The following is a 26,362-nucleotide window of genomic DNA, read 5'->3' as shown; positions in this document are numbered from 1 at the left end:
GGGGGCAGGGTGAGGAGGAGTGAGGTGAAGGGGAGGGGCAGAGCATGGACGCGGAGGTCAAGGGGACATGCCAGGAGGCCAGAAGCCATACAGACCGTCTGGGGAATGAGTTCAAGCAGTCCGAGTTCCCTGTTTCCAGCACAAAATCACATATTCTGGAGCTCGATTACGATATGAGCAAAGAAAGAGCAGTCGAAGCAGAAAGGGAATTTGGAGGGCCAGAGGGGAGCGGGTAAAGGCGGGAGAGGGGTGAGCAGCATGCCCACAATGGCCGTGCTGCCCCCCAGTGACACGGGGCTCCACGGACGCGAACGTAGCGACTCTGACCCCCCGAGGCGTCGAGAGATGCCGTTCCCTCTGGAGTCTCCTGCTCATCAGTCAAAGCTTGCTTTCCTTAAATAAAGGAGAACTCCTGTTGTGTTTCCTGATTCTCTCCTGCAGGTCCTTCCAATACCACAGCAAAGAGCAACAATGCCTGCTAATGGCGGAAACCAGCAAATCTTCCCCAGTGCTCAGGATGAGAGACGTCATTTTGTTTGAAAAGAAAAGTGCGTACAACGTTTTCTTTTTCCTCCTCCCGCCCCGCCCCCACCCCCACCCCCATTTATATCTGTAATTCATCCACCACAGAAAGGAAGGAATCAGGGTAGAATGAAGTCGAATCGAGAGCTGGGACAAGATTTGGCCACTAACCCACTGTATCAACTCGAGGATGTTACTTTACCTTTTACGTTTCGCTTTTCTTGATTTAAAAAAAAAAAGGAAGGGATTGGATTTACAAAATATTCCAAATTCTATTTTATTTTCAGGGAGGAAGGGGGCGTCTGGACGGTTCCCATGACCTTGACTTACTTTTGCAGGGGCCACAGCTTTTGGACTGACGCCTGGAGACAAAAGAAAAAAAAAAAACTGAGATGTTTAAATCCTCGGTAGCATTTGCGCAGAGACAAAATTTTTATTTTTATTCTTAAAATTTCCTCCCTTTTTTTGGGGGGGGGGGTGGGAATCAAGATCTATATATATTTCCCTCAGACTTTGAAACGTTGCCTTTTGAAAATGGGCGAGGGTCGCAGTTCCTCTTTCTGTAGTTTCCTTGAAAATTCTGGATTAGCTGTTGCACTGTTTGGATAACAGGTGGCCTGGATTCTTATGGAAATTGCTTGTCTTTTTAGGTCTGAAAAAGTTCCTTAAGTGCATCTGAAGAGTTACACGAATGTATGACCCTTCTAAAGCTGTCGCCTAAAACCCGTCACTGGCTAGATAGTGAGCCCTTTTATACTAGCTTAGCTCGCCAAATAGTCTGTCTCGCAGGCGTTAATGACAAGAAGCCTCCTGATTCATGTATTCTTGACCATAAGGTGCAACACTCTCTCTCTAGCCTCACTACAAAACTCTAAATGAGATTCTTAAGAGTATTCTTTAGGTCAGGAGCATTTCTACGCATTGGTTCATCTTCTTAGGTTTAATTAGCTGTGTGTCTGCTCCCCTATCTTCCTTGCTGCCTTTTATCTTTAATTCTTGAGATTAAAGTGCAGATTAAATCTCAAATTTATCTGTGATAGTTAGCAGCTCTTACAAATGGTGAGTAAAGGAGGAGATATGCAAGATTCCCTACTACCCGTCAGATTTAAAAAAGAAGGCCTGGGGGGCTTGTCCCTGCCAAACACTACCATTTAGATACGCCATTTGTAAATGGTTAACCAGAGGGACACAGGGCGACCGCTAGGCTTAGTTTGAATAGTTGAGTAGGTGCCCATTTTCCAAGCGATGGAAAGGTTATATAAACTCTGGAAGGTACATACAAACAAAAGAGAGGTAAAAAGTCAAAAGTCAGTCATTTGGAGGAGCTTGTTTCTTTACTGTGAAATATTGACCCGCTGCTAAGTTACCTGCCAGCGTTTTTCTGGGAACGGTCAGCGTCGATTACGTTTGTAGCTGCCCGCCTCTTGCTGCCTTGGCCATTTCCATCACCTGGGTCTAAGCCGCCATCGCCACTGGCAGGACCACTGCAGCGGCGGGTCTGTAACGTCCCTGCCTCCAGCCCTTGGAATAATATCCAGATGCTTACCAAGTGCTGCAGGGCCCAGCGACATTTCAGCCCACCCCGCTTGCTTGCCCACTAAGCTGTCCTTCGCTGGACTGGCACCTGCTCGTCCACCATGCCAGGCGCTCCATCCGCCCGCCTGGGACCTCCTTCTGTTCTTCTCATCTGCCCGGTCTCGGCACAAGGCTGGCCTCCTTTCCAAAGTCTCCCCCGACCCCTGGGCCTCCACAGTGCCTCGAGCTTAGACTTTCAGTAAGTGTCGTGCATGTGCTGTAAGAACGTATCTCACCGTAAGATATACTTGCAACCTCCATACCTGCGCTTGCCTCAATAGCACTGCTTTGCTCTAGGTGTGTTAGAAATAGTTTCCCCGGATAATTGATCAGTTAATTAAAAACTTGATTAAGGAATCATGAACGATGACACACAACTATATCTTAAATATTTTATATTTTTTATTGAAAACACAAGTTTACATTGGCACCTTTTGATGTCGAGTGGAGGCCTGTCTTTGAGTATCGGGCCACGGGAGCTACCTGGTGCACTCCTTGCGTGAACTGTGCTCGAAGAGAATTGTCCGCCACAGTCAGTTTCCTTCTCTTTGAAGCGGAGCGAGGTCTAGAGACGTCTGTTAACCAATCTGCCTTTAAAATATCTTTACATTTTTATGATCCCCTCCAAATTCCCATAGTCAACTTACAAGTGGATTGGATAGCAACTGTTTAAACTATTCAACTCTTCAAGTCCTTCGAAGCATTCGACTTGGTTAAAAAAAAAAGCTTTTTTTTTTTTTCACGTTCATTTCTCAGTTTATGATATTGTAATAACTATGTATGGCACCAGGTCAGTTTAGACCATCTTTGGTCAAATAGAGCTGTATAAAAAGTTTGTCAGTAGAAACAACGGACCCTTGGTAAGCACAGAACCCGACTGATGAGAACGGAAGTGGGCAGGCACACTGGAGAGTGGCCTGCAAGCCACAGGTGCCCACCCCGGAACAGGCGGGACACAGGTGGGCACCTGGCAGTGTATTTTGAAGACAGGATGGAGCCCACCAGCTGACCTGCCAGTTGGTTACGTGCTGGCTACTGTAAACGTTTAAAGTAGACCCCAGGTTTATAATCCTGTCTGGCACTTGTTCATATTGAAAATACTGGGATCCTCAAAAAACGAAGTGGCTTGGGTCTTGTTCAGCCTCTGCCGCCCAACCTGTGCGAAAGCCTTTCCCCTCATTCCCTTCTCCCTCTCTATGCTATTTATTTTCTCTGTCATACATGCCACCATGAGGCGAGCTCTCTTGTAATTTGTGTCCTTGACGACTTTCTGTAACTGGCCCCCCAGACTCCACTGGAACGTGAGTCACAGGTGGATAGGGCTTCTCTCTGTCCCGTGTGCACTCCACATGTCCCCAGCAGCTGATACCCAGAGAGGCTCTTGAATAAACGTATCAAAGCACCGAACAGCTACAACTCTCGCGTAAATACAAAAGATGATCTTTTTAGATAGTGGGGAAATGGTATCGTCTTTTGCACAAGCCCTTTCTGGAGAGGTGACTGAGCCGCGCGGGGCTTCTCTGTGATGTTTCTTGTCGCGAAGGGGTTGACGACAGTGTGGACTTCTTTCAGTGTATCTTTCCGAGTGCAAGACTGGAAACGGGAAGAACTACAGGGGGACGATGTCCAAGACGAAAAACGGGATTACCTGCCAAAAATGGAGCGACAGTTCTCCACACAAACCCAGGTGAGACTTTGTCTTCTAACTCCGTGTTCACCTGTGATACTCAGAATGATTTTGCCACTTCTCAATCAGAGCAGAATACGTGAACACACCAGCAGAGAGAGAAGCTTATCCACGCCAGTGTGGAGCACCTCAGTTATTCATGGCACAAAGGCGGAAAATGGTTGCTTTCCATTAACTCTTGTGTATATATTTTTCTGGGAGACACAGAACACAGCAGGATGCGTAGTATAAAAAATAAAAAATAAAATCGTGCGTTCTAGGCTGAGTCTGAGAAAAGACCGACGATGATCATGTTTAGGACTAAATTAGCCTAAATCGAACGTACCCAATTAGAACTTTTCCCACGTGTTCACCTCAACACTGTGGAGCGGAAGAGTACATAAAATATGCACATGGAAAGTGGATTCTCTCGCGACTTGACCGTGGCTTGTTTTAGCATCGCTCTTTTTGTACTTTTCCCAGTATGGCATTCCGTCCGCAGGAAAGATGCTTCTCCAGTAGGATCCAGTGCCTGTCGCCTAGCCCTTCCCCCAACCGCGTCCCCACGAGATGGGCAGATCTAATATTCCCAAAACGTTAAGGCTTATAGAGCAGACACAATTAGACCGAATGGCCAAATCATAGACATGCAGGGGTCTTCGAGTGAATCTCAGCCATCTCTACCTGGCAGATGAGAAACCGAGGTTCGGTTTACCAAAAACAGGAACATAGAAAAATCAGAAACAAAACTTGCCTTTTTAGACGCCAAGTCTTGGGCTTTTGAACTGATTTGTTATCTCTACACAGCAACTCACCTCTAGATCTGAAAATGAGTTTGGCTCCATCCGCCAAGCCCCCGTTAAATCTGACGTCGTTTCAGAGCGAACCCATGTTTGGAACCAGAGAGATCCAACTAAAATTCCCGAGATGCTAGCTGTTAATCGTCCAGACTTAGGCGGGACTTGTCTCGTTTTACATTGCTGTGCCTTAGTTTTCTCATCTGCAGAAGGAGGGGGAATAGCGCATTCCCTATGGAAGTTTTCCTTAAGATGGCGTGAGAGAATGTAGAGCAGGACTTCGGCGTAAGCCTGGCGCATCGTTCCCACGGGCAATGCGGTGCGAGCGAATGTTATCTTTACAGAGAGGAGGGCGACTGGCAAGAGCAGGTGTTTGGAATGAACCGAGAGCTTGGCAGGCTTTCGAGGCCTTTCTGTCTCCGCTGGCCGTGCATAAAAACACTTCGGCTCTGCTTCTAAGATGTATCTGTCGATACAGTAATAATGGTAATATAATCTTAGCTACCGTATTGAAACAGCCGATCGACAGAGCAATTGGAAAGTTGGAGCACACAGACGCAGCGTGTAGCCCAAATGCGTCCGGGCGGCAGAACCTTACCCTTCTGATGGGGAATGGAGAACGTCCTATTCCACGTTGCTGAGAACATGTCGATTTAAAAAAAAAAAATAGAGTCCGAGTGATTCTTTTCCGTCCTCCGCAGATACTCCCCTGAGACGCATCCTTTGGAGGGGCTTGAGGAGAACTATTGCAGGAACCCGGACGATGATGAGAAGGGGCCCTGGTGCTACACCACAGACCAGAAAGTCAGGTTCGAGTACTGCAGCATTCCCGAATGTGAAGGTAGGCGGCGGCTCCAGAAGCCGTCCTCGTAGCCGCCCGCCCTCCGCACAGTCTTGTGCTGGGCAGTGCTCTCCCACAGGGATATGCCGCATCATCGATCGGTGCCGTGTTTGACAAAATCGAGGGATGCGTGCGCCTCTTGGAAAGGATCCACACGTGCTCAGACCCCCGTGATTGACCCAATTATTTTAATTAACACATTGCTTTAACAGATACAAATAGGAAACTACACATGAACCCTAGATACAAACTTCCTCTGCTTAAAGCTCGACGCGGTATAAAGACAAAAACAGGTTTGCAATTAAATAGCTGAAATAGAACCACGAAATCGATACAACTCAAATAAGCAACCTTAACTTAATGTGATAGACTTCGTCGTTTCTCTGAAGCCCAGCAGTGAACCCGTTTTTAAATCGGCGATCTGTTATTTTAATGAACCAACCAAGAGCACATCTCGAGAGTCAATGCTAAAAATTAAAAACATCCTGTTGAAAATACGTTCTTCATTTCCTATTTCCTGCTCCGTCTGTTGGTACGGGGGGAGGGGCTGATGGGGGATTTGTGGAGCAGCGAGGATAGTGTCTGGGCAGACACACAGTGGGACAGCTTTGTTCTCCCGTTGCTTTATCGACTTCAAGCATACGACCTTTCATTTACATATTATGGTATGAGGTCATTTGGTCCTTAATTGACATGAATGCACCATTTTTTTGTATCAGGTCTGCCTCTTTTCTCATTATCTCTCCATAACACTTAAAGTCATACATTACCTTGGTGTACCATGTTGTTTCAATAACTCCAAATCAGGCTTTCTGTTTTTTAAATAATGCAAGAAAGCAAAGAACAGCCAGCCGTGCTTTCCAGTCATAGAACAAGAGAAGTGCTGTCCCTCTGGGTGAAGACTGTTCCCCAGGGACATCCGGAGTCCAAATCAAATGCCAGCCCCAAAGTCCTGGAAGGGTGCCAGCTTGTTTGTCAGTCATCTGCACGATCAGAATAATTTCATAGGAAGATCATTATCGAAACGGAGACACCAAATATTTAGAAATCCTCGTAGTAGAGAACTTACAGACTTCTGAGAATCTGCGCACCCTTCCCCATGATTCCCTGCTGGATGACGTAGCATTATGGAATTCCTGGATTTGGTCATGACTCTAACAGTTGAGGGGGTATTGACCCAGATATGCTAATTTTAGCATCTGAAGGAGACGATGACATTTTAGATCATATTAGAAACTTGAGTCCTTATTTCCAAGTTTATTGCCAAGTGATCGGAAGCACATACGAGCAAGTGGCAAGTGGTAAATGAGACATTTCTGGTGGGATTCTCGTTTTCACTTTTTTTTTTTTTTTTGCTTCATTCATTCTAGTTTCTTTCTTTCCTTCCTGCCCATTCTGCCCAGATGAATGCATGTACTGCAGTGGAGAAAACTATGAGGGCAAAGTTTCCACAACCACATCTGGACTCGAATGCCAGTCCTGGAGCTCGCAGAGACCGCATGCTCACGGCTACATTCCTTCCAAGTAAGTCGCCCTGAGGAGGAAATTCCCTATTTACGACTCTGCCGCTCCATGGGGTTCTTAATGTGATTCAGACATGTTTGCCTTCCTCGAGAAGTGAACATATTTGATGTCTCTGGCTTTCGAAGTTTGCATTTCCCCACATGACTGCAAGTGAAGCAGGCACTCCTCTAACTCAAACCGAGGTCCACAGGAGCATGACCACACCTGACAGTTGGTCAGAAGTGCAGAATCTCAGACCCTCTGAAACTGCATTATAACCGGAGTCCTGGCTGGTTCATGTGAGCATTAAAAATTGAGACATGGACAAATCTCACTTGTGTATTTTTAAAATATTTCCCTCTGCTCTTTATTTATTTATCTATTTTCGCCCTTCATACCAGTGAGGTTCGAGGCTTCTTAACCTACGATCTGGGGTTTGATGAATCCCTTAATGTTTTGTGTGTATTTACACCATCTTTGTGGGGTCAGGATTCCTAACTTTCACGAGATCCTCAAAGAGGATCGTGGATTGGTAATGGGAATGAGTCCCCGATCTAGAAAACCTTACTCTATTTCACTCGATCGTACAGGAAAACACCTCTCTCTCCTCTCTCTCTCTCTCTCTCTCCTCTCTCTCTCTCTCTCTCTCTCTCTCTCTCTGCGGCTGCTTCTGATCTTTCTCTTCAATTTGCGGCTGCCGTAGGACTGGAACGGCACTCATAAAAACGCCTAAGAAATGAGACTAAGCCACAGATTTCCCTGTGAAGAACAGCTCCACGACATTTCTGTACCTCACATTCCAAACTTAAAACACAGCTGTTGCCATCTTCCATTAAACAAGAAACACAGGAAAGGCTCAAGACCCACAAATGGCTAAAAATTCACTTCTGGGAAATAGAAGAAAATAATTGTTTAAGTCACCACTATTCCCTTATTCATCCTGGCTAGGCATTTACAGCCTCAGAGCGGGACATGAAATTCCCCCGGAGGGCTGGTCACGAGGCATGGCACGCAGCTCAGAGTCTCAGCCCCGGTTCCCGCTGAGGGGTTTTCACTGAGCTAGCTGCTCGCAGGAACGCAGCTTGTCCCTTTCAGTTTCTATGATCCTAGAGGAAATAGGACCAGAATCTAGGGGACCAGAAGGATCATTCCTTTAAGCTCTGAGGATGGCAAGCTCTGGGCTGTCCCGTGTAAGAGATGACCACCTCTGGTCAGTGAGTACCCCGTGTTTTAAAAATTGCTATTATTTGCAGCTGAGTAACTGGACTTTGCATACAACAATTTTCCAGATGGGCGAATGGTAAAGTTGCTAATTGTGTTCTGCAAATTTTGCGCGTGTACATTGTTAGGGAGACAATCCTAAGACTACCGAGCTAATCGTTCTCATGAGACCGTCATCTCCTCGAGGACAGACTTCATGAACCTAGTCACCTCCTCGGGTGCTTGACTGTGCCTAGCAGGCGCTCAAGACTTGCTCATTTGAAAGGATGATCACCCGGAACGTAAATATGCAATTCTATTAAAACCCTTCCCGCCCGTTCAGATTCCCAAACAAGAACTTGCAGATGAACTACTGCCGGAACCCTGACGGCGAGCCCCGGCCCTGGTGCTTCACCACGGATCCCAACAAACGCTGGGAGTTCTGCGACATCCCGCGCTGCGGTAAGTCCGGCTGCCACCTAGTCCTCGGGGGCCCCGCCTGCTCTGCTCTTGGGGCCAAGGAAAAAACATACCGTCTGTGCCCGCATGCTGGGCCTAAGACGTGCCTTACCGACGCACGCCGTGGGATGCGATCGCTCTTTCAAAACAATCTATCGGTTGCTGCAGGTGATTGTCAAGCGCATCCGTTGATCATGATTTGTTTTGTTTCCCGATTGGAGGCCGTCAAATGTGGGCTCTCGAGAGCAGCTCTGACGGCCTATGTTTCTCTAGTGCTCAAGGGAAATCGGACCCATGTTTTCTGGACGTGGGTTTCAGTGTTAACCAGACTTCTTTCTGATCGCCGCTTTGTAAACAAGAGGCGTCTCTGGGTGTCCACTTTTCAGTATGTCTAGGTTGTGAGGGAGTAGGAGGAGAACATTCCAGGGGAGTGGACGAAATGGCAGGCTCGGCAAGAGCGACTTGAAAGAAACAAGCGGGTAATATCGCCTTCTTGAGAATTTGGAGCTGGGGGACTAAAGGTTTAGACGAGGACGATTATTGAATGTTGACAAGGACTTGGCAGTCCCTGAGGGCTGGCTTTGCTTGCAGCTTGACAAGCACCCTTTGAGACACTGACCTCTCCTTCTGTCTGGACGTTGGTTTCTCTTTTTGTCATCTTTTTTGTTTTCTCGAGAATTTCATGATTTCCGGATGCTCACGCTTTTCCTTGGACACTTTTTTTTCCCCCCGCCTTCTTCCCATGTCCTTCCTCTCCGTCGGCTTCCTGGGCTCTTGCATGTCATTTAGTTACATTTACTCAGTGAACTCCTCACAAAGGAAGGGATGTGTGAGGATTCAGGGTGGGGGTGACACAGGTTAGTCCTTACCGTGTATGACAAACAGAGCGAAGACAATATAAAAAGAAGCGCGTGCTCCATGGGTCTCGAGATGCTCTCATAGACACGGATTCCACCAAGCCGACTTCTCTTAAAAATGAGACACGATTTTCACGTGCGAAATTCCAAGAGAGGAGGAACAGGAAAGGAGACGGGCTCCCTGCAGCCTCTCCCCACACCTCACCACCCCCCACCCCTGCGCGGCCTCGAGGTTTAAAAGAGTCATTGTGATTTATTGCTCCCCCCTTCAAGCCACGCCCCCGCCGCCTTCTGGCCCCACGTATCAGTGTCTGAAGGGGAAAGGTGAGGACTACCGCGGGAATGTGGCCGTCACCGTCTCCGGGAACACGTGCCAGCACTGGAGCGAGCAGACCCCTCATAAGCACAACAAAACCCCGGAAAACTTCCCCTGCAAGTAAGTCGCCCACGGGGATCGAGCCCACAGGGGCTGAGTGAACGGCGGGATCCCCCTGACGCTGCCTCGGCGTGGGCTATGTCGGGCCCCGGGGGCGAAGCATCCCGGAAAGGAGACTGGCCGAGTCCCACGCAGGGCGGGCGGAACTCGGCACTGGCTGTTTGTTAAGACACTGGTCCTCAAAGTGTGGTTTCCCCGAGCAGCAGCATCCGGGAGGGCGAGGGTTTTGTTAGAAGTACAAATTGCGGGGGGGGGGGCACCCCAGATCTACTAGATCAGAAACTCAGAGGAGTGGTTCCCAGCGCTACGTTTCGGCGAGCGCCCTGCTGAGTTGGGCAGGGTGCGTGAGCACATTGAAATCCCGGGGCCGTGTCACACTCACGGTCTGGACCTGCTTTCTGAGGCCGTAACAGTATGGAAACCCCCACCGCGTCTCAGCGGACAGCACGGTGTCCGACACGCGGCAGCAGGACGGGCCGGTCCGCTCGGCTGCCCGCGGCCAAGGAGTCCGCCTTCACCGTTTGCCCCAGAGAAGCACCCGTGCCACGATTCCGCGGAATCCTCCCGAATCCCGCCCCGCCGACGGCCCCGCCTGTCCTTCCACGTGCGCGATGCTAGCGCATCGGCGGGACCCGAGCCCGCCATCCCCGTCCGTGAGCCTGCGTGCCCCTCGCTCCCCATTTCCTTAGCCTTTTTGGAAAGCCGAATTCACAGTCGCTCTCTTGCAGACATTTGGAGGAGAACTACTGTCGTAACCCTGACGGAGAAAAGGCTCCGTGGTGCTTCACGACCAACCAGGAGGTGAGGTGGGAATACTGCAAGATACCGTCCTGCGAGGCCTCTGCGTCGCCCGCACAGCTGCCGGACGCCTCAGGTGAGAAAGGGGACCGAGCGCTGGCGGGCGGCCCCGAGCCGCCTGGGCGCTGTCCCGTGGGCCGTGGCTTCGTGGAGAGTTGAATGCTGTCCCGGTCGGAACACACGCCCTGTGATTTCAATTATTTTTAGGTTTGGGGAGGCTCGTTTCGTGGTTCAGAATACGGTCATGTCGGTGAAAAGTTTTGTGTGCTCTTGCAAAGAAGGTCGCTTCCGCGGTCGTTGGGCCCTAGAAAGGCCGACCAGGTCAAGGTGGTTACTGTGGCTCCTCTGAACCGTTGCTCACCTACTTCCCGCCCTTTCAGGTGTCGGGAGAGGAGAGGTGACGGCTTCGGCTCTCGCCGTGTGCCCGTCTGTTTCTGCCGGGTTTCTGTTTGCTTTGTGTGTCTGGATCTCTTTGTCAGACAGATGCACTTAGAACGGCGCTTTCTTGAAGAAACGACCTCTTTACCCTTACATAATGTCTCGCCTCATCTCTGGAACGATTTCTTGTTCCAAAGTCGACTTACGCTGATGGGAAGACAGCCGTTGCAGCAATATTTTCACTGCCGTTTGTATGATGTACCTTTTTGCTCAGCCTTTTAATTGAGCTGTTTAGGCCATTCGCATTTAATGTAATTGTTGTATAGGGTTGGATTTAAATCTACCAACAAATCAGTTATTTCTGCTCGTCCTATTTGAATTTTGGTCCTTTTTTCATCTTTTTCTGCCTTTGTTGGCATTAATTGAGTATTTTTGATTGTCTTTGTCACCACGATTTGCTAATTAGTTTTATCGGTTTTTGAGGTTGTTAGTATTTGTTTCTAATGTTTACAATATGCATCTTTAACTTCTCACATTCCATCTTCAAATAATGTTATTATACTAGATGGATAATATAAGATACTTACAACATTGTACCTCTCGAAATAATTTTGCTTTTCTTCTCAAAGAGCTTACTTCTGTTATGATGTAAATATCACAATCCATCGAAACTATTTTTGCCCTAAATAGTGATGTTTTAAAATATATAAATAAAACTTTCCTTCCTTCCTTCCTTCCTTCCTTCCTTCCTTCCTTCCTTCCTTCCTTCCTTCCTTCCTTTTCTTTCTTTCTCCTTTCTTTCTTTCTTTCTTTCTTTCTTTCTTTCTTTCTTTCTTTCTTTCTTTCTTTCTTTCTTTCTTTTCTTTCTTTCTTTCTATCATTTCTGGTGCTTTTTATTTCTTTTTGTAGATTCCAAGTTCCACCTGTATCGTATTTCTTCTATAAAACACTTAACATTAACATTTCTTGCGGTATAGGTCAGCTGCTAATGAGGTCTTTCAGGTTTGTGTGTCTGAAAACGTCTTTATGTTGCCTCCAGTTTTAAAAAATAACTTTATTGGATATAGAAATCCAGGTGGACAATTTTTTTTTTTCCTTTTCAGTTTTCACTGTAAAGACATTACTCTATTATCTTCTGTTCCGGACAGTTTCTGACTGGAAATCTTATATCTGTTCATCCGAGTTTAATATTTCTCTTTTCTCTGGCTGCCTTTAAGACTTTCTCTCATCTCCGGTTTTCGGCAGTTTGGTCATGGTGTGTCTAGGCATGCTTATTTACTTTTGGTATTTATCTTCCTTCACGTTTTCTGAGATTCTTGTATTTGCGGGTTGTTGATTTTCAATACTTTGTAAACTTCTCAACTATTGCTGTTCAAATATTTCTTTTTATCTGCTCTCTCTCTCTCTCTCTCTTTTTTTAGACTCTAATTCCCCCAGCATTAGACCACTTCATGTCGCCCCGTCCTTCCTACATCTTGTTCTGTTTCTTACTCCACTCTTTCCCCTCAGTTTGTGCCAGTTTGGGTAACGCCTCTTAACCTGTTTTAAAGTTCACTGACTCCTTGGCTGCGTCTAGTCTGATCAGCCCGCTGAAGGACTATCTGATGTTGTCTTTGATATATGGTTATTTCCAGAATTTGCGTTTTCTTCTGTTTTAGAGTTGTCATGTCTGTTGAAATTCTCCTTCCCATGCATGTTGTTCACCTTGGCGACAAGATCCTTTAACGGATTCGTGACAGTTATCTTACAACCTTGGCCTGACGGTGTCCATACCCCTGTTCCTCTGGCCACGCGTCGTCCCTGAGCCTGGCTTTACTGACGGCTTTATCACTCAACGGTGGCTTTTTTGTTTTGTCAAATGCTGGACGTTATATGCAGAAGATCGGTAGAGACTGAAGTAAACAGTTATGCTTTGATATGCGAACCCTTTTTTATTCTGTCACTATGCTGTGTGGGTAATCGAATTAGTAGAATCGGCAGATGAACTGAATTGGGGTTTCGTTGTTGCTGCTTTTACCTAAAGTGGACCACAGGCTTCGCATCCCTCTGGTTAGGGGCCGCTGCCTTGTCGAGTCTGGAGAGTGTCCTCAGCCTTCTTCATCCGCTCTCAGCTTTTAGCAGTCACCGCATGCCTGGACCACAGCGAGGGCCGCCCTGCGCTCGTAACCGACCCCGGGACTGGGCTGCCGTTTCCACTTGCAGAATGCTAAGCTTTCGGCAGAGGTAGACATCCTCTACCTTCCTGGTCTACGCTCAGTCTCAGACAAGCCCTGTGCACCTGGGCTTTGAAGGTCATATTTCTCAGGGTTCTTGCCCCTTCCACCCGTGGAGCTAACCCCTAACTCGGCCCTGTGGTGGGTCTCGAGTGGAGGTGTGGCAGACTCCTGCTCCATGTCGGTGAAGGCTCCTGGGCCCAAGGGGATTTCCTGCCCCTCGGGGTGGATGAGATTTTTGCCTCCACCTTTCCTTGAGAGGCAGTGGGTCTTTCTCTGCACGCCTGGATGCAGGGCCATCGCCCGCCCCGTCCCTCAGCAGCTCGAGGCTTTGGTTTTGTACAGGCGAGGAGTCCGGGGGATTGTGTCCAGCCTCCCCCCGCCCCCCGCAGCCTCCATCACTGAGTCTCCCTCCTCCCTCCCGTCCAGCCGCACAAACGCCCAGTGGAGCACCGTCAGAAAGAGCCCGAGCACGAGTCCGATTTCCAGCTAGAAACGCTCTGACCTGCTTACTTTTTCCCTGAGTTTTAAATATATATGTATGTGTGTGTGTGTGTGTACACACACACACACACACACACACACACATGCACGCACACACACAGTCGGGTCGTTAGGGCGCTAGAGCATCAGGCATCCGTGGCTCTCCGCACGTCCGTCCGCCGGCATGGCATGGCGTCCGTTCCCACGACCGCGGTTCGGTCTGCATCCTGTGCCGCTTCGCCTGCTTCCCCGTTTGGGTCATTGTTCCCCGATTTCTTCTATTCCGATTTCAGTGCCGCCCGAGCAAACCCCCGTGGTCGAGGAGTGCTACCAGGGCAACGGGCAGAGCTATCGGGGCACGTCGTCCACCACCGTCACGGGGAGGAAGTGTCAGCGCTGGTCATCCATGACGCCACACCGGCACGAGAAGACCCCAAACAAATACCCGCACGCGTACGTCTCCGATTCGCAACCCGAAGAGGGACAGCGGCCAACTTAAATTTGTGGTAGAAAGGCCACGCTTTAAGCTAACTTCTTAGGACCGAAGTTCTCTGGGCTCCAGAATGTCAAGCGAAATGTCTCGGGCACCTTGTTTTTGAGCAAAATCTCTGAAAGGAGGGCAGCTAGAGACTGGCTGTCTTTCCTGAGCGGCTTTGCGGAAGCAAGGGGGTCAGGGGACATGGCGGTGTCAAGGTCACATTAGTAGAAATGTTATGAAGACAAATGACCAAACAATTAGAAATAGCCCCGGCCCACGGCGCTTGCTGAAGTGCAGTCTTTCGGCTGTGGAATTTCATCATTGCGATGCCCCGTCCCGGCGTGAAGTTCGTGTTTGTCCCTGGGTCACGGCATCTATACCCTGACCCGTCCGGATGCTGAGCACTCGTGGTCCGATGAGAGTCAGGGAGGATGCAGATGCTGATGGGCAAAATGGGCAGGCGGGAGGACAAAAGACTGCGTCCGACCGAACTGGTCTTTCGGCCATAAATGGGTAAAACTTTTAACCATCCGGTCGCTCAGAGACCTGCTGATTGGCTTCCTCAAATTGTCGTCCCAGGCCCGAGACTGTCACTTGTCTGTAGTACCTACAGATACGGTGTTGGATTCCCATACACATGACACGTTTCAAATTTTCTCGGACGGTCGCAGGTCGTGGGTCTAAATCGTCAAGGGAATTCCAAGGCTGAGAATTCGGCACCCAAGGGCGAGGACAGTGCCGGAACGCACCCCACGGCAATGGCACCCCGCCTGGGCGCTAGTTTTCCAGGCGGGCGTCCACAGGCTTTCTAACCCTGAACCCAATTTTTAATTGTAAATGTGCAACATTTTAACCGCATTATGAGGAAATCGACTGCAAGGGCTGGTCTGGGAGCATCAGCATCCTGTATTTCATTCCTTCCTTGGGGAAATGTATTCCGTTTCCAACTTACGTGGGCCAATGGAGTCGTATGCAGAGAGATAGACAGATATAGAAATATTTGTATGTAGAAAAAAAAAAATCTAAAATATACACTTCGAAATCCATACTAGTTATCTCTGGGGAATGTATTTACTATTCCCAGGAAAGGGAGACGTTCCGATGCTTTCTTTTATACATGTATATGTTATCTCGGTTTCTATATGAAACATATACTGCTTTCGAGTTTTAAAGTAAAAACGATGATCTATTTTTTAAGCTTATCAAATTGTTTAGAAGTCGGGAGTCATCTGTGCTTGCGGCATTATAACAACCATTAGCACCTTCGGCATCTTTAATGGAACTGTTTCAAAGTCACTGGTTACGACTTGGTTAAAACAGAATCCAGAGGGGGCCGGGCTGCCGAGCTTCCTCCTACCGCTCACGCTCGGCGTTGTTGTTGCGTTCACAGCAACTTGACGATGAACTACTGCAGGAATCCGGATGCTGACAAAGGGCCCTGGTGCTATACCACTGACCCGAGAGTCAGGTGGGAGTTCTGCAACCTGAAGAAATGCTCAGACACAGAAGAGAGCCCCACCAACACTCAGACCCTCGCCCAGGTTCCAAGCGCAGAGCAGCCTTCGAAGCCAGGTTGGTCGTCAGTGGCCAGACGCCGACGTGCTCGGCCGTCGGGCGGGACAGAGGGGGGAACCTTACCAATGCAGAGTGCGTCAGTGCTCCGGAGAGCTTGAGTGTTGGCGGAGGGTCTGCCATGCGGGTCATCTGTGTGTCGCCTGCCGTTGGTGGCGTAACGTGGGTGGGCGATTTCTTGAGGACTCGAAAGCTAATCGATTGCGAGCGATGGATGCCTGTTGAGCCTGGGTGGACTGAGAGGGCGGGAATGGTAGCATTAGCTGAAACGGGACGTTCTAGAAAAGCAAGTCCCTGCCTCCTCCGTGGAGGACGAGAAAGGGTTAATTTGGCTCTCGGGGTGCCGAATGAGGAGTGCGAGTCAAGTGAGGCTCTCAAAGTGGGTACGTGGCTTAAGGGTTGGCTGTGGCTGACATCAGAATGAGGGCGTCACCTGAGGTGGGAGCCAAATGGTAGTCCCCTCTCCTCCCTGGCCCTCGGGCTGTAGTTCGAACTGCTGAGCGCCTGGTCCTGTGGTTGGCAGGTGAGAAAGCACAGAGGGGTCCTCCCCCTCCCCCCTCCCCATCCAGCGTGAAAACCCAGGGGTCACGTGACTTGTCTGAGCACTTACAAGTCATTCCAAATCCTCCGGACAGTAATCATTAGAATGGGAACGTGGCTCCAGGTCGAGAGCCACCCCCTCCCTCAGGTGCGCTCGGCTCCTCCTCACGGGGGGACCTCACCTGCTGCTCCCTGGAACAGGAGGCGGCCACCTCTCCCTGCTAGGTCTTGGCAGGATGCTGGGCTCTGTGCCCACTGGATACGACGTGAGATGATCTCATGTGCTTCGCCCGTGTACGCGCCCCACGATGGTGCGTGGGGAACTCACACCCCAGACCTGCGAATGCCGGGCTAGTGGCTGCCCAGCCTGGCGCCCTCCTGGGAGAGAAGCTGGCTGGCCCAGCCTTTGCTTTCCATATTTTCCAAGTGGCCATCAGAATACCCGTGCCCCGGGTCCCCCAACCCCCATATGGGACACACATCAGACTCTCTGAGGCGCCTACAGGAGCCCCCATTCCCTAGGCTTGAGACGAGGGAGAAGCTTGGGGAAGGGCCAAGTCATCTCTTTGTTGTCCTCTTCGCCCGTGGTGTGGGGACTCAACGTGCTGCTCTAGCCGTATACGATTTCAATAAAATCCTCCCGACCCGCTCTCCTCTTTCCCACCCTTGGCGACCATGAGGTGTGCAAGAGTCGCCCAACAGTTCGCAGCCGCCTCCGCTCCACGCACACCCTCCTGGGTGCTCCGTCCTACCGCTCAGCTTGTAGAAAACCCACGATCTCGGTGCCGGGCCAAAATTCCCACCTGACACCCCCCACCCCAGACCACGACGAGCTCCACGCCAACAGGTGTTTCTCACAAGCTGTTAGACGGGCAGCATTTGCTGAGAGCTTTGGCGTCCGAGGCTCTGAGGATGGGACCACAGCACCTGTCCTTAGAGGAGCTGAGCCTGCCGCCTGCTCCTGAGCACCCGGGGCCCGCTCAGGGGCGCACACCACCGCCTTCTTTCTCGCAGACTGCATCTTCGGGATCGGGAAAGAATACCGGGGCAAGAAGGCGACCACGGTCACGGGCACTCTGTGCCAGGCGTGGGCCGCCCAGGAGCCCCACAAACACAACATCTTCACTCCCGAGACGAACCCGCGGGCAGGCCTGGAGAAGAACGTAAGCCGCTTTGATTTGGACTCTGTTTTGCCTTTCTGCTGACCTATTGGTTCTGTCACAGAAAGTCCCACCTTGCAGAAAGTCAGCCTGCAGCCTGGACTGATCTTTGGGCGGGGGTTGGGGTAGAATACAAGTGGCTTCAGGGGCCAAAGCCTGCAGTGTAGTCGGCATTGGGACAGTGAGCGCGGGCTAGCCAACCCGCCCGTCCCTGACTGTCACGTTTCTTGCCTGCTGTTATTATCGGGAGCTGTTTCTAGCTTCCAGGTTTGTCCTCTAGGTTCCAGTGATCAAAGATAACCTTCAGGACCTTTTCAGTCAGATTTGTTTCAAATTTTTCTTGAAAAAATGTTGGGTGGGCCGTTGGGGCTCCGCACAGTAGGATTTTGCCCACATTCTCACACTTGCTGGGATGCTTGGCTTTGGGAGCAGGTACAGGGCAGGACAAGGGAGACAGAGGCTCTGTATGGTGTGACCTCTGGAGGGTCCACAGTCCCTGGAAAAAGCATTTCTGAACCAACAGCAGACAGGCTTCGTCAGGTAGAAGGCTGATGACATGAACCAGGCATGACACCGTCAAGCATGTCCCCAGGGCCGCTGCTGCTAAGGTCTCCCTGACCCAGGAGGCCCCTCAAAGAGCCTCTACTGCAGGGCTGTGGTCTCATGGTGGCGGGTGAGGGGGGCCTTCTGAAAAAGGAGACATGCCCCAGGAAGTGCTACGAGCCAGAAGCTTTTATAAAGCATCCTGAAGTTTAACCGCTCCCCCCCCCCAAAAAGGAGCACTCGCCTTTCATCTTCCAAGGACAGTGTGCCATGTCCCCGCCCCAGGACCTTCTCTGCTGTCCCCTGGCCCGGGGCGGCTGCTGCACATCCACCCGCCCTCTCTTGCAGTATTGCCGGAACCCCGATGGTGACGTCAACGGCCCCTGGTGCTTCACGATGAACCCCAAAAAACTTTTTGACTACTGTGATGTGCCTCAGTGCGGTGAGTTTGAAAGGGATCGACTTCTCAGATAGACGCAGCTTCGCCTCCTCGAAACGGATGCGAAGGTGAAGGGCTTTCGAGCCCAGTGCCTCAGAGGGGGCACCGCCTGCCCCTGAGCCCTCTCTTCACCACGGGCCTCTTGCATCTGTCCCCTTGGTGGCCCCATGTGTTAGGGACCTCCTTCTCCCAATACCTCAAGTACAGGCAATACAAAATTCCCCCCAAAAGCAAGCTTACAATGTTTGAATCAGCCTTGCAATGGTTCCGCTATATTCTCCAAGCTTGGGATGCGGGAAAAATGAGTTTGAAGTCACCCGGATGGGACACTTTCCCTTTCGGCAGCCGAGAGGAAAGACAGAAAATACGAAGAGCAGGAAACAGCTAAGCATGGAATGTGCATTGTAAGGCCATAAATCGTCGTCCTAGGAATTCGGAGAAAAGCAGTGTGTATCCTAAGGGGTAATCATTAGCCGTAGGAAGCCACATGACTTAGAGAAGGCTGGTCTGGGCTCCTTCCTCGTTTCTCGGAGACTTTCCCCAGCAGCAAGAGGCTTGGATCAGGGAGGGGGGGAGGGTGCCACTTGTTCTGAAAAGTTTGGGGGTGACGAATCCGTGGGTAGGTCTGGAGAGCAATGTAAGCCACTTGAATCTGGACCCGTCCTTGCAAACAGGACCCATCCGGAAAGCAGCCTGGACTTCCGCTTGGCATGATTCGCAGGTGCCCGTGTCTGCCATTCACAGGGACGAAAGCTGGGGCGAGAAGGTCTGAAAATCTGGCCGCAAAGCCCCCGAGGCCCGGCCTCTGGAGATGGCTTGCGGAGGCGGTTCGTGTCAGGGATTAGGGCGCAGGAGCCGGGTTTGCTTGTGGGCCGCTCTGGGAAGGAGCAGGGAGGGGAAGGAGAGTCAGGGCGAGGAGAGATGCTACGGGCTGCTGCTGCTGCGTCCCCTGGCGGGGGCGGGGGGCATGGTGCCCCCCCCACCCCCAGCTGCTCACTCCCAATCCTCGGCTCTTGGCCTCGTGGTTCACCCCGCTGTTCCCTCCCGCCCGGGCTCTCCATGCTGGTCAGGCTGCCTCCTGGGCGGGACTGACTTTCGGGTGTCATATCAGCCTGCCGTTCCCGCCACGGGATCCACAGCAGAGCCTGGGATTCGGGCAGCTCCCGCAGCAGGGCAGTACAGAGACTTTCCGAGTACGGCCCTCGGCCACCACCAGGCGTCCGGCCTTCTCAAGCATGCGTCAGGCGTGGGCACCTCCCTTCTGCAGGAAGCACGCCTCGAGGGCAGACCGGATGGTCTCGCTTGAGCCCTTCTCACCAGTTTTGGGTTGAGCTTGCACGCCCACATCCTGGGGAGGTGGGGGACCTCACAGCCCGCTGGAATGATCTTTCCTCCCATTCTTTCTTCTTCCTCCAATTTCAAAGAACCTGATTCTTTTACATCCTTCATTTGGGTGTGGATACCAGAATGGTAGAAAAGGCCATCTCCTTTGAAATCAGCCTGTGGAGGCTTGTCTTACACACCGACCTGTTAGAATGTAAAGATGGAAAACAGTGTAAAGGATCTGAGCTATTTCATTCTTTCTAGAGCAATGAATGGCAGGTAGTAGGCACTATGTGTCTTTAATGCATATTTGATGAACGAATGAATGAATGAATGAATTAAATCGTGACCCACAGTTCCTCCATTATGTCCTGTCGGTGCTTAAAAGGGTGTCCATCCCATCTTAAAGGAGTGTGTGTGTGTGTGCGTGTGTGTGTGTGGTGTGTGTGCTTGTGTGTTTTTTGTGAATTTTGTTTGGATTTTCAGAATGATAAATCTCTCTGAGGTATGATTTTGCCTATTTAATTTGCATTTTTTTTCTCTTTTTCTTTAAAAATTGTATTGCTCATTCCCTGAGAAATTTTGAATTTTCTTTTTTTAAGGGGGGAATTTCCTAACACTCGTTTTCCTCAAAATTTTCAAACTTTACGTTATTTCCAATTTGCTGGGAACACTCGTCTTTAAGGTTGAAATGTACTGTTGATTAACTTTTTTGGCTACACATAAACTTTTTAAAGCAACATACTTGAAAAATTTGTGTAAATATACGGTACTATTAAACAGATAGCACTATGCCAATTGCGTAGAGGTCATAGCATCAATAAAACAATCTAAAATCAGAATTATATTCTACTCAGCCCAGTACTCTGTTTCTCAATTTCACCAAAGCATCATATGATTTTTCTCTTTAATATTAACTTCAAAAGTTGAAGGATGCCCAACTTAAACATAATTTTTATTTACTTATATTTATTTCACATTCCATTTTTCTTCGTTGAATAACTTAAATAGCTCATTTTAGTGCTACCAAGCCATTCAGTACAGATGATAAGTAAAAATAAAAAGAACCAGAGTACCACAATCTCTGGATTTATTCTTTTCTTAGTATTTTTATGCAGGTCTACTCTACGGAAGGCACAGAAGCAGAAATTAGGCTCAGTATTAGAGAGCAGGATTTCATTAGATTGCATTCTTCCTCGTTTAAAAGACTACTATGTAGAGATTCTCAGAACAGGCCATGACAAGTGGAGAGTTATTTGGAAAATGCAAGTTCCAAGTTCGCTAGAGGGTAGACTCTCTAGTTGGTTAGGAATGAAAGAAGTTCCCCTTTGCAATATTAATACTTATATTTCTGAAAGTCCTTAAAGACTCCGGGCCACATAGAAGCATTTTACGAACGCATTTGGTGGCCCCTGAACTGTTCCAGGCATTACTGGATTCTACCATAGGTGGACTCTGCCCCTGCTCTCCGGGACCCCTGCAGGCTGGGTGAAGAGGGGATGCAGGTGGGAGGTAAAGAGAGAGGTCAGGCAGGTGAAGGAATGTAAGTTACACCCAGCGTGCGGGGTGAGTCTTGGGAGGCTCCCGAAAGAGGTGTCCCGAAGCTGGCTTAGGATCGTTACCTCACATACAACCACATGGGCACACCTGTGTGCACACATGCACGGGCGGAGAGGCCCATTAAATGATGCCCTTGGCGTCTTTCAACGGGGAAGAGAAGGACGGTTTTCAGGAAACTCTGCAGCTGGGTGGCGATGACGATGATGATGGCGGTGGTGGCGATGATGATAATATGCTGCTCTACGTGTATTAGATCAGGCCAGGCGAGCTCTCGTTCTAATGCCCGAGTCTACTAATTTACTTAATCACTCCCCTCCCCCCAAAAGTCATTTTCAAAAAAGTCCTTCGATTTTCTTGAAATAAGAAAACACTGTGTTGTCTGCTGCTACTTTTGGAACTCAGGGAAAAAAGACCTCAAAAGATGCTTATGATCGCATGACTCGTCCGAGCCTCGAGAGGTCAGCGATTCCGTGCTTGGGGCCATGAGCCATTCATTGCTTTATCTCGAGTTGTGTGACGGAAGTGACGGTTCTTTCCCCGCTTTGCCCCCTAGTGTCCTCTTCCTACGATTGCGGAAAGCCCAAGGTGGAGCCGAAGAAATGTCCCGGGAGGGTCGTTGGTGGCTGTGTGGCGAACCCACATTCCTGGCCCTGGCAAATCAGCCTTCGCACAAGGTAACAGTTCCAGAAATACCTTCCCCTGGCCCTGCACGACCTGCCTACAGAGCTCGGGTGTCAGAACCCGCCTCTGCATCCTCCTCGGGAGAAAGGAAACGATATATTAAAATGTGTAATTAGATTTTTCTAGATTCTTTACTTTTGACAATAGCCAGAGTTGGAAACTTTGTTCTTGATCTGGGTAGCTATCGTCAACATTTATAGATGCCCCAATTTACAGCAAATTCCATTACTGCCGGGAAAGTATCGAATATGCCTGGAAGGTTTACGTAGACACCCACTGTCTCCCTGTAAAAGGAGGAGGAAGGGACATTTTTAGAAATGTGACTCTTGGGAGGAGCAAGGGCAAAACTATCTTTTGAACATACAGATTCTTTTCCTTTTTTCTTTTCTACACTTCTGTGAATTCTTGGGTTTAATGCGGAGGATGCTGACCCATCCTCAACCCTTCCTCAGCTTGTGATGGCCGAGGGTAGTAGGTGTGATCGGTTCGGAGCCTGGGAACCGGGGTGCTTCGGGGGATCGCCTCAGTGGCACCCACCTGTAACGAGCTGTTCTCCCCGGCGACTCGCACCGAGCACACACGCGACACAGGCCACGCGCCTCGCTCCGCGGTCCCGTTTCTGCACCTGCGCACAGGTGCTCAGGTCCCCGCGAGCGAGCCTTCCCTGCCGCTCGCCTGCGGCCTGCCGCGGATGATCTGGATTCCCGTCTGCTTCGTTCTGTCCTTGAGTCGGCTTTTCTTTCCTCGCCTAATCGCTTACTCACATTTCGCTATTCGAAGTCCTCACCTTTCACGTATTTCGAATTCCTCGTTTCCTGCGCTGCGGTCCGCTCCTGGCGGACGCCCACGCTCGCGACCTCGGTATTTGTGTCCCGTTTATCACCTCGCACCATTTTTTATGAGCTACCACGTGTCTAAAGAATCTTGTAAAGCAAACTATTAAGGAGCCACCCACCCTATTTCCCGCCCCCCCAAAAGGGGAGCATTTTCTCCAGTGAAACCAGCAAACTCCCATTCATCACAGCCTTTCAAGATCACACCTGGCTTCATGAATATGACGCATCAGGTCTTGCAAGATCTTGTCAGGGAAAAAAAAACTGAAAGGGACCTCACGGGGTCGTGTTGTGCCTGGTCACTTCTGTTGAAGGTCAGGGCTGACCGGGCGCAGTCAGGGACGCAGGCTTTCTGTGGGAGCCACATGGCTTTGCTTTTCTTGTGGCCAGGCTGTGCCTGGGCCTCCCGCAGTCGCCTTAAGGAGTGATGTGGAGGGGACCTTCTGAAAAGTTCCGTATCGGAAGACAACACACAGTTCCTGCCGTCCTGCTGATGGGCTGATAGCCTTGCCTTTCGGTTATTTGGGATAACATCGACATTGTCAAAATGGAGTGAAGGCTTCTTTCTGGCTTTCTGTAGAAAGAATCATCAGAGTTCACTAAAATCTCAACACGGTTCTCTCCTAGATTTGGAATGCACTTCTGCGGAGGCACTTTGATAGCCCCGGAGTGGGTGTTGACGGCTGCCCACTGCTTGGAGAGGTATGTTTTGGGGGCAAATGACATGAGGACTTGTCCCAAAGGCTTCCTGTCTCTGTCCTTTCCTGTCCCCTTCTTTCCTTCCATTTATGGCGTGACCCTAGGGACCAGGGAGGGCATGTGGAGAAGCCAGAGGCAGAACCCCCAGGGCCATTGAATGAGAGAGGATGAGAGTATTTCCAGAAACAAAGAAGAAAGACCCAGCTCAGGTGGGTTTGTAGACCCGGATAAATGGCGGGACAGAGTCGTTCACTGTGACAGGCACCGGCCCCTCTGAGGCTCCCCTGACGTGGGTGTCTGTCCTTGTGCTGACCTCAGTGTTGGCTTCATGGGCCAAAAGCATCCCTGAGAACCTCCCTTGATGCACATTCTCGCCGCTCAGAGGAAATTAACCGTGGAGAGCCGAGTGTCTGGGGAGGACTCGATGCTCCGTGGCGCCCGATGAAGGGGCCGGCCCGGACTTTGCAGCCACTGTCACCATCCTCTTTAGGTCCTCGAGGCCTTCGTCGTACAAGGTCATCCTGGGCGCCCACAAAGAGCACAATCTTGAAGCGGACGTTCAGGAGATAGAGGTGGCGAAGCTGTTCCCGGGGCCCGATCGGGCCGACATCGCCCTGCTGAAGCTGAGCAGGTACCTGCGCCCCACAGTTTCCATCCTCAGATGAGTGAGCGCGGCTGTCGGGGCGGGGCCGGGGGGCACTGTCGCGGACAGGAAAGGCACGAGGGCTTCGGTCTGGCAGAAGGCACCGGAATCCGTCTCCTCAGGTGGGAAGAGGGTGGGTTGAAACGTGAGGTACACAGCTACTCCTGAACTCTGTCGCGTGATGCTCACCAGTCAGCGAATACGCATTCGTAATCAGACAGTTATTCCGTTATTCCAGGTCGACGATTCTCCTCTCGATGTTATAATATATTTGGGGGAATCAGATCAGATTATGTATTTCAAGGTACTTAAAAAAGCCACAATGTAAACACACACACACACACACACACACACACACACACACACAATTCACAAATGCAGATACTTCCCATGTTGGGTTTTATGCAACGCCAGACAAAATGATAGACTTGCTTATGTCGCTTACCGTTAGCAGTATTTGGAAACAGGTCCCAGTGGAGACAGACGGCTAAGTAAACGGACAGCTGTTTTGAGAATAGGCACGTTTGAGACAGTCAGCAAGGCCCATGGAGCACATTAGCCATGTCAGATGGGTTCTAGGCAGGACAAGGTCGCTGGCCATGAGGACGGCGCAGAAACCGGGCGCTGCTCTGCGGCGTCTGGTCAGAAATTCCGCACAAGTTTGCAGGGTCAGTAAACGGAGAGCTGGCTTCCTGGGGTGTTCGGACTCTCTAGAAAGGAAAGAAAGGGCCTTCTTGGCTTAGCCTAGAAAAAGCAGCTGCGTCCCCTCCTTTCCCATGGGGCATCTGATAGCTCGAAGAAATAATTGAGCAGATTTAGGGGTTTAGAAGTGTTCTCCAACAGACTGATACGCTGGAGCTTTAGAAGACCCAGCCCGCGCCTCCCACACCCCAGAGTCCTAGGTGTTGATTGGGGTTCTACGAGGGGTCCCGCCACGTGAGAGGCTGGGTCTCTGCCAGGGATGCCGAGGTGTGTCTGCTTCATGTGGGGGGAGTGACAGCTCTTAATCAGATTAGGGCATTTCTCATCTCTGACCTGTTTTCCTCTTGAACTTGCTAAAACTGATTCAAGTCTACAAGTAGAAGTCCCAGTGTCTAGGACTCCCCGGAACTCCTGGCGTGAGAGGGGTCTGTAAAGACGATGCCATTTTGCTTATGGAAAGGTGCTGATTTCCAAGCTTCTTTCATCCAGTATCTAGCATTTTATCAGAGTCTTACCACTGCGGTGTGGTGTTGTAACATTTATAGCTGAGGAAACTGAAGACACAAAAGATGGAGTGACTTGCTCACGGTGATACATTTGCCATTATGAAAGCCTGTGCTAGATAGAATTTCAGATATACGGTCCATCTACTGATCACAGCCCTTTAAAAATGATAAGAGCATGCATTTGGCATAAAGTTCCAATGGTGCACAGAACAGACCTGAAAAGTCAATCTTTCGACATGAAAAGGTATCTCCCACCTCTACGTTCTTGTCTACGACATGTCTTTTCAACAAGATATTCTCCTTGTTTAGCTCATAAGGTATCGTAGGCAAACGTGAGGCTGAGGAGTTGTGTTCTGCATGACTTCGTGCCAGTGGGTCGGGGAAACGCCAGCTCGGGAGGTGCTGGGCTTTCGGGGCAGGTGGCATGGCGTCGCGGGTGGCCGGCCGATGTACGGCAGAAGTCTTCCAGCAGAGCGGTCAGATGCCACGTCCGATGTCTTCCTTTCAGTCCTGCCGTCATCACTGAAAAGATAATCCCAGCTTGCCTGCCATCCGCAAACTATGTGGTCGCCGACCGGACGGAGTGTTTCATCACTGGCTGGGGAGAAACCCAAGGTGAGATGAATTCCACGGCCCGCATAACGAATTGGTCTGAACCGGGCGCCCGCAGGAGAAAATGGGCATCTGTACAAATTCTTATCAATGAGTGCGGTCCACCCGCGTCCTGACTTGTCTGGGCACCTGCCCGCCTCTGTCTCCGTGGTCCATGGACCTGGGTGAGGGGAGGGGCAGTGTTTCTCTGAGTCTCTCCGCCCAGAAATTCGATGTTAATATAGTGACTCCAGGTAAGCAGGGTTTCGACACAAGACGTTAGATCATTTTTCATGTGAAGTTAATCATGCTGAGTTCCCATATGTGATGGAAAACAATGACAAAGTTATAATTAATTTAGTCT

The 26,362-nt window shown here is 50.1% G+C and overlaps 1 protein-coding gene across 2 annotated transcripts in view; it reads left to right on the top strand.

Annotated features, from left to right (window-relative positions):
- PLG (plasminogen) overlaps positions 1-26,362 on the top strand; it is a 36,177-nt gene that overhangs the window by 4,875 nt on the left and 4,940 nt on the right. Inside the window, exons 3-17 of one of the 2 annotated variants that reach the window (XM_016152739.2) lie at positions 442-548; positions 3,670-3,784; positions 5,262-5,401; positions 6,772-6,925; positions 8,448-8,566; positions 9,694-9,856; positions 10,585-10,730; positions 14,022-14,181; positions 15,597-15,778; positions 17,333-17,481; positions 18,370-18,463; positions 21,897-22,017; positions 23,485-23,559; positions 24,047-24,187; positions 25,916-26,022. In XM_016152739.2, coding sequence (XP_016008225.2) covers positions 442-548; positions 3,670-3,784; positions 5,262-5,401; positions 6,772-6,925; positions 8,448-8,566; positions 9,694-9,856; positions 10,585-10,730; positions 14,022-14,181; positions 15,597-15,778; positions 17,333-17,481; positions 18,370-18,463; positions 21,897-22,017; positions 23,485-23,559; positions 24,047-24,187; positions 25,916-26,022 — 1,973 coding nt within the window. The remainder of the gene's footprint in view (positions 1-441; positions 549-3,669; positions 3,785-5,261; positions 5,402-6,771; positions 6,926-8,447; positions 8,567-9,693; positions 9,857-10,584; positions 10,731-14,021; positions 14,182-15,596; positions 15,779-17,332; positions 17,482-18,369; positions 18,464-21,896; positions 22,018-23,484; positions 23,560-24,046; positions 24,188-25,915; positions 26,023-26,362) is intronic. The other variant, XM_016152740.2, reaches the window with a different exon arrangement.

This window comes from Rousettus aegyptiacus, unplaced genomic scaffold (assembly GCF_014176215.1).
Source record: "Rousettus aegyptiacus isolate mRouAeg1 unplaced genomic scaffold, mRouAeg1.p scaffold_m13_p_1, whole genome shotgun sequence".
NCBI classification, from domain to species: domain Eukaryota; kingdom Metazoa; phylum Chordata; class Mammalia; order Chiroptera; family Pteropodidae; genus Rousettus; species Rousettus aegyptiacus.
This window is presented reverse-complemented; position numbering and strand designations above follow the sequence as displayed.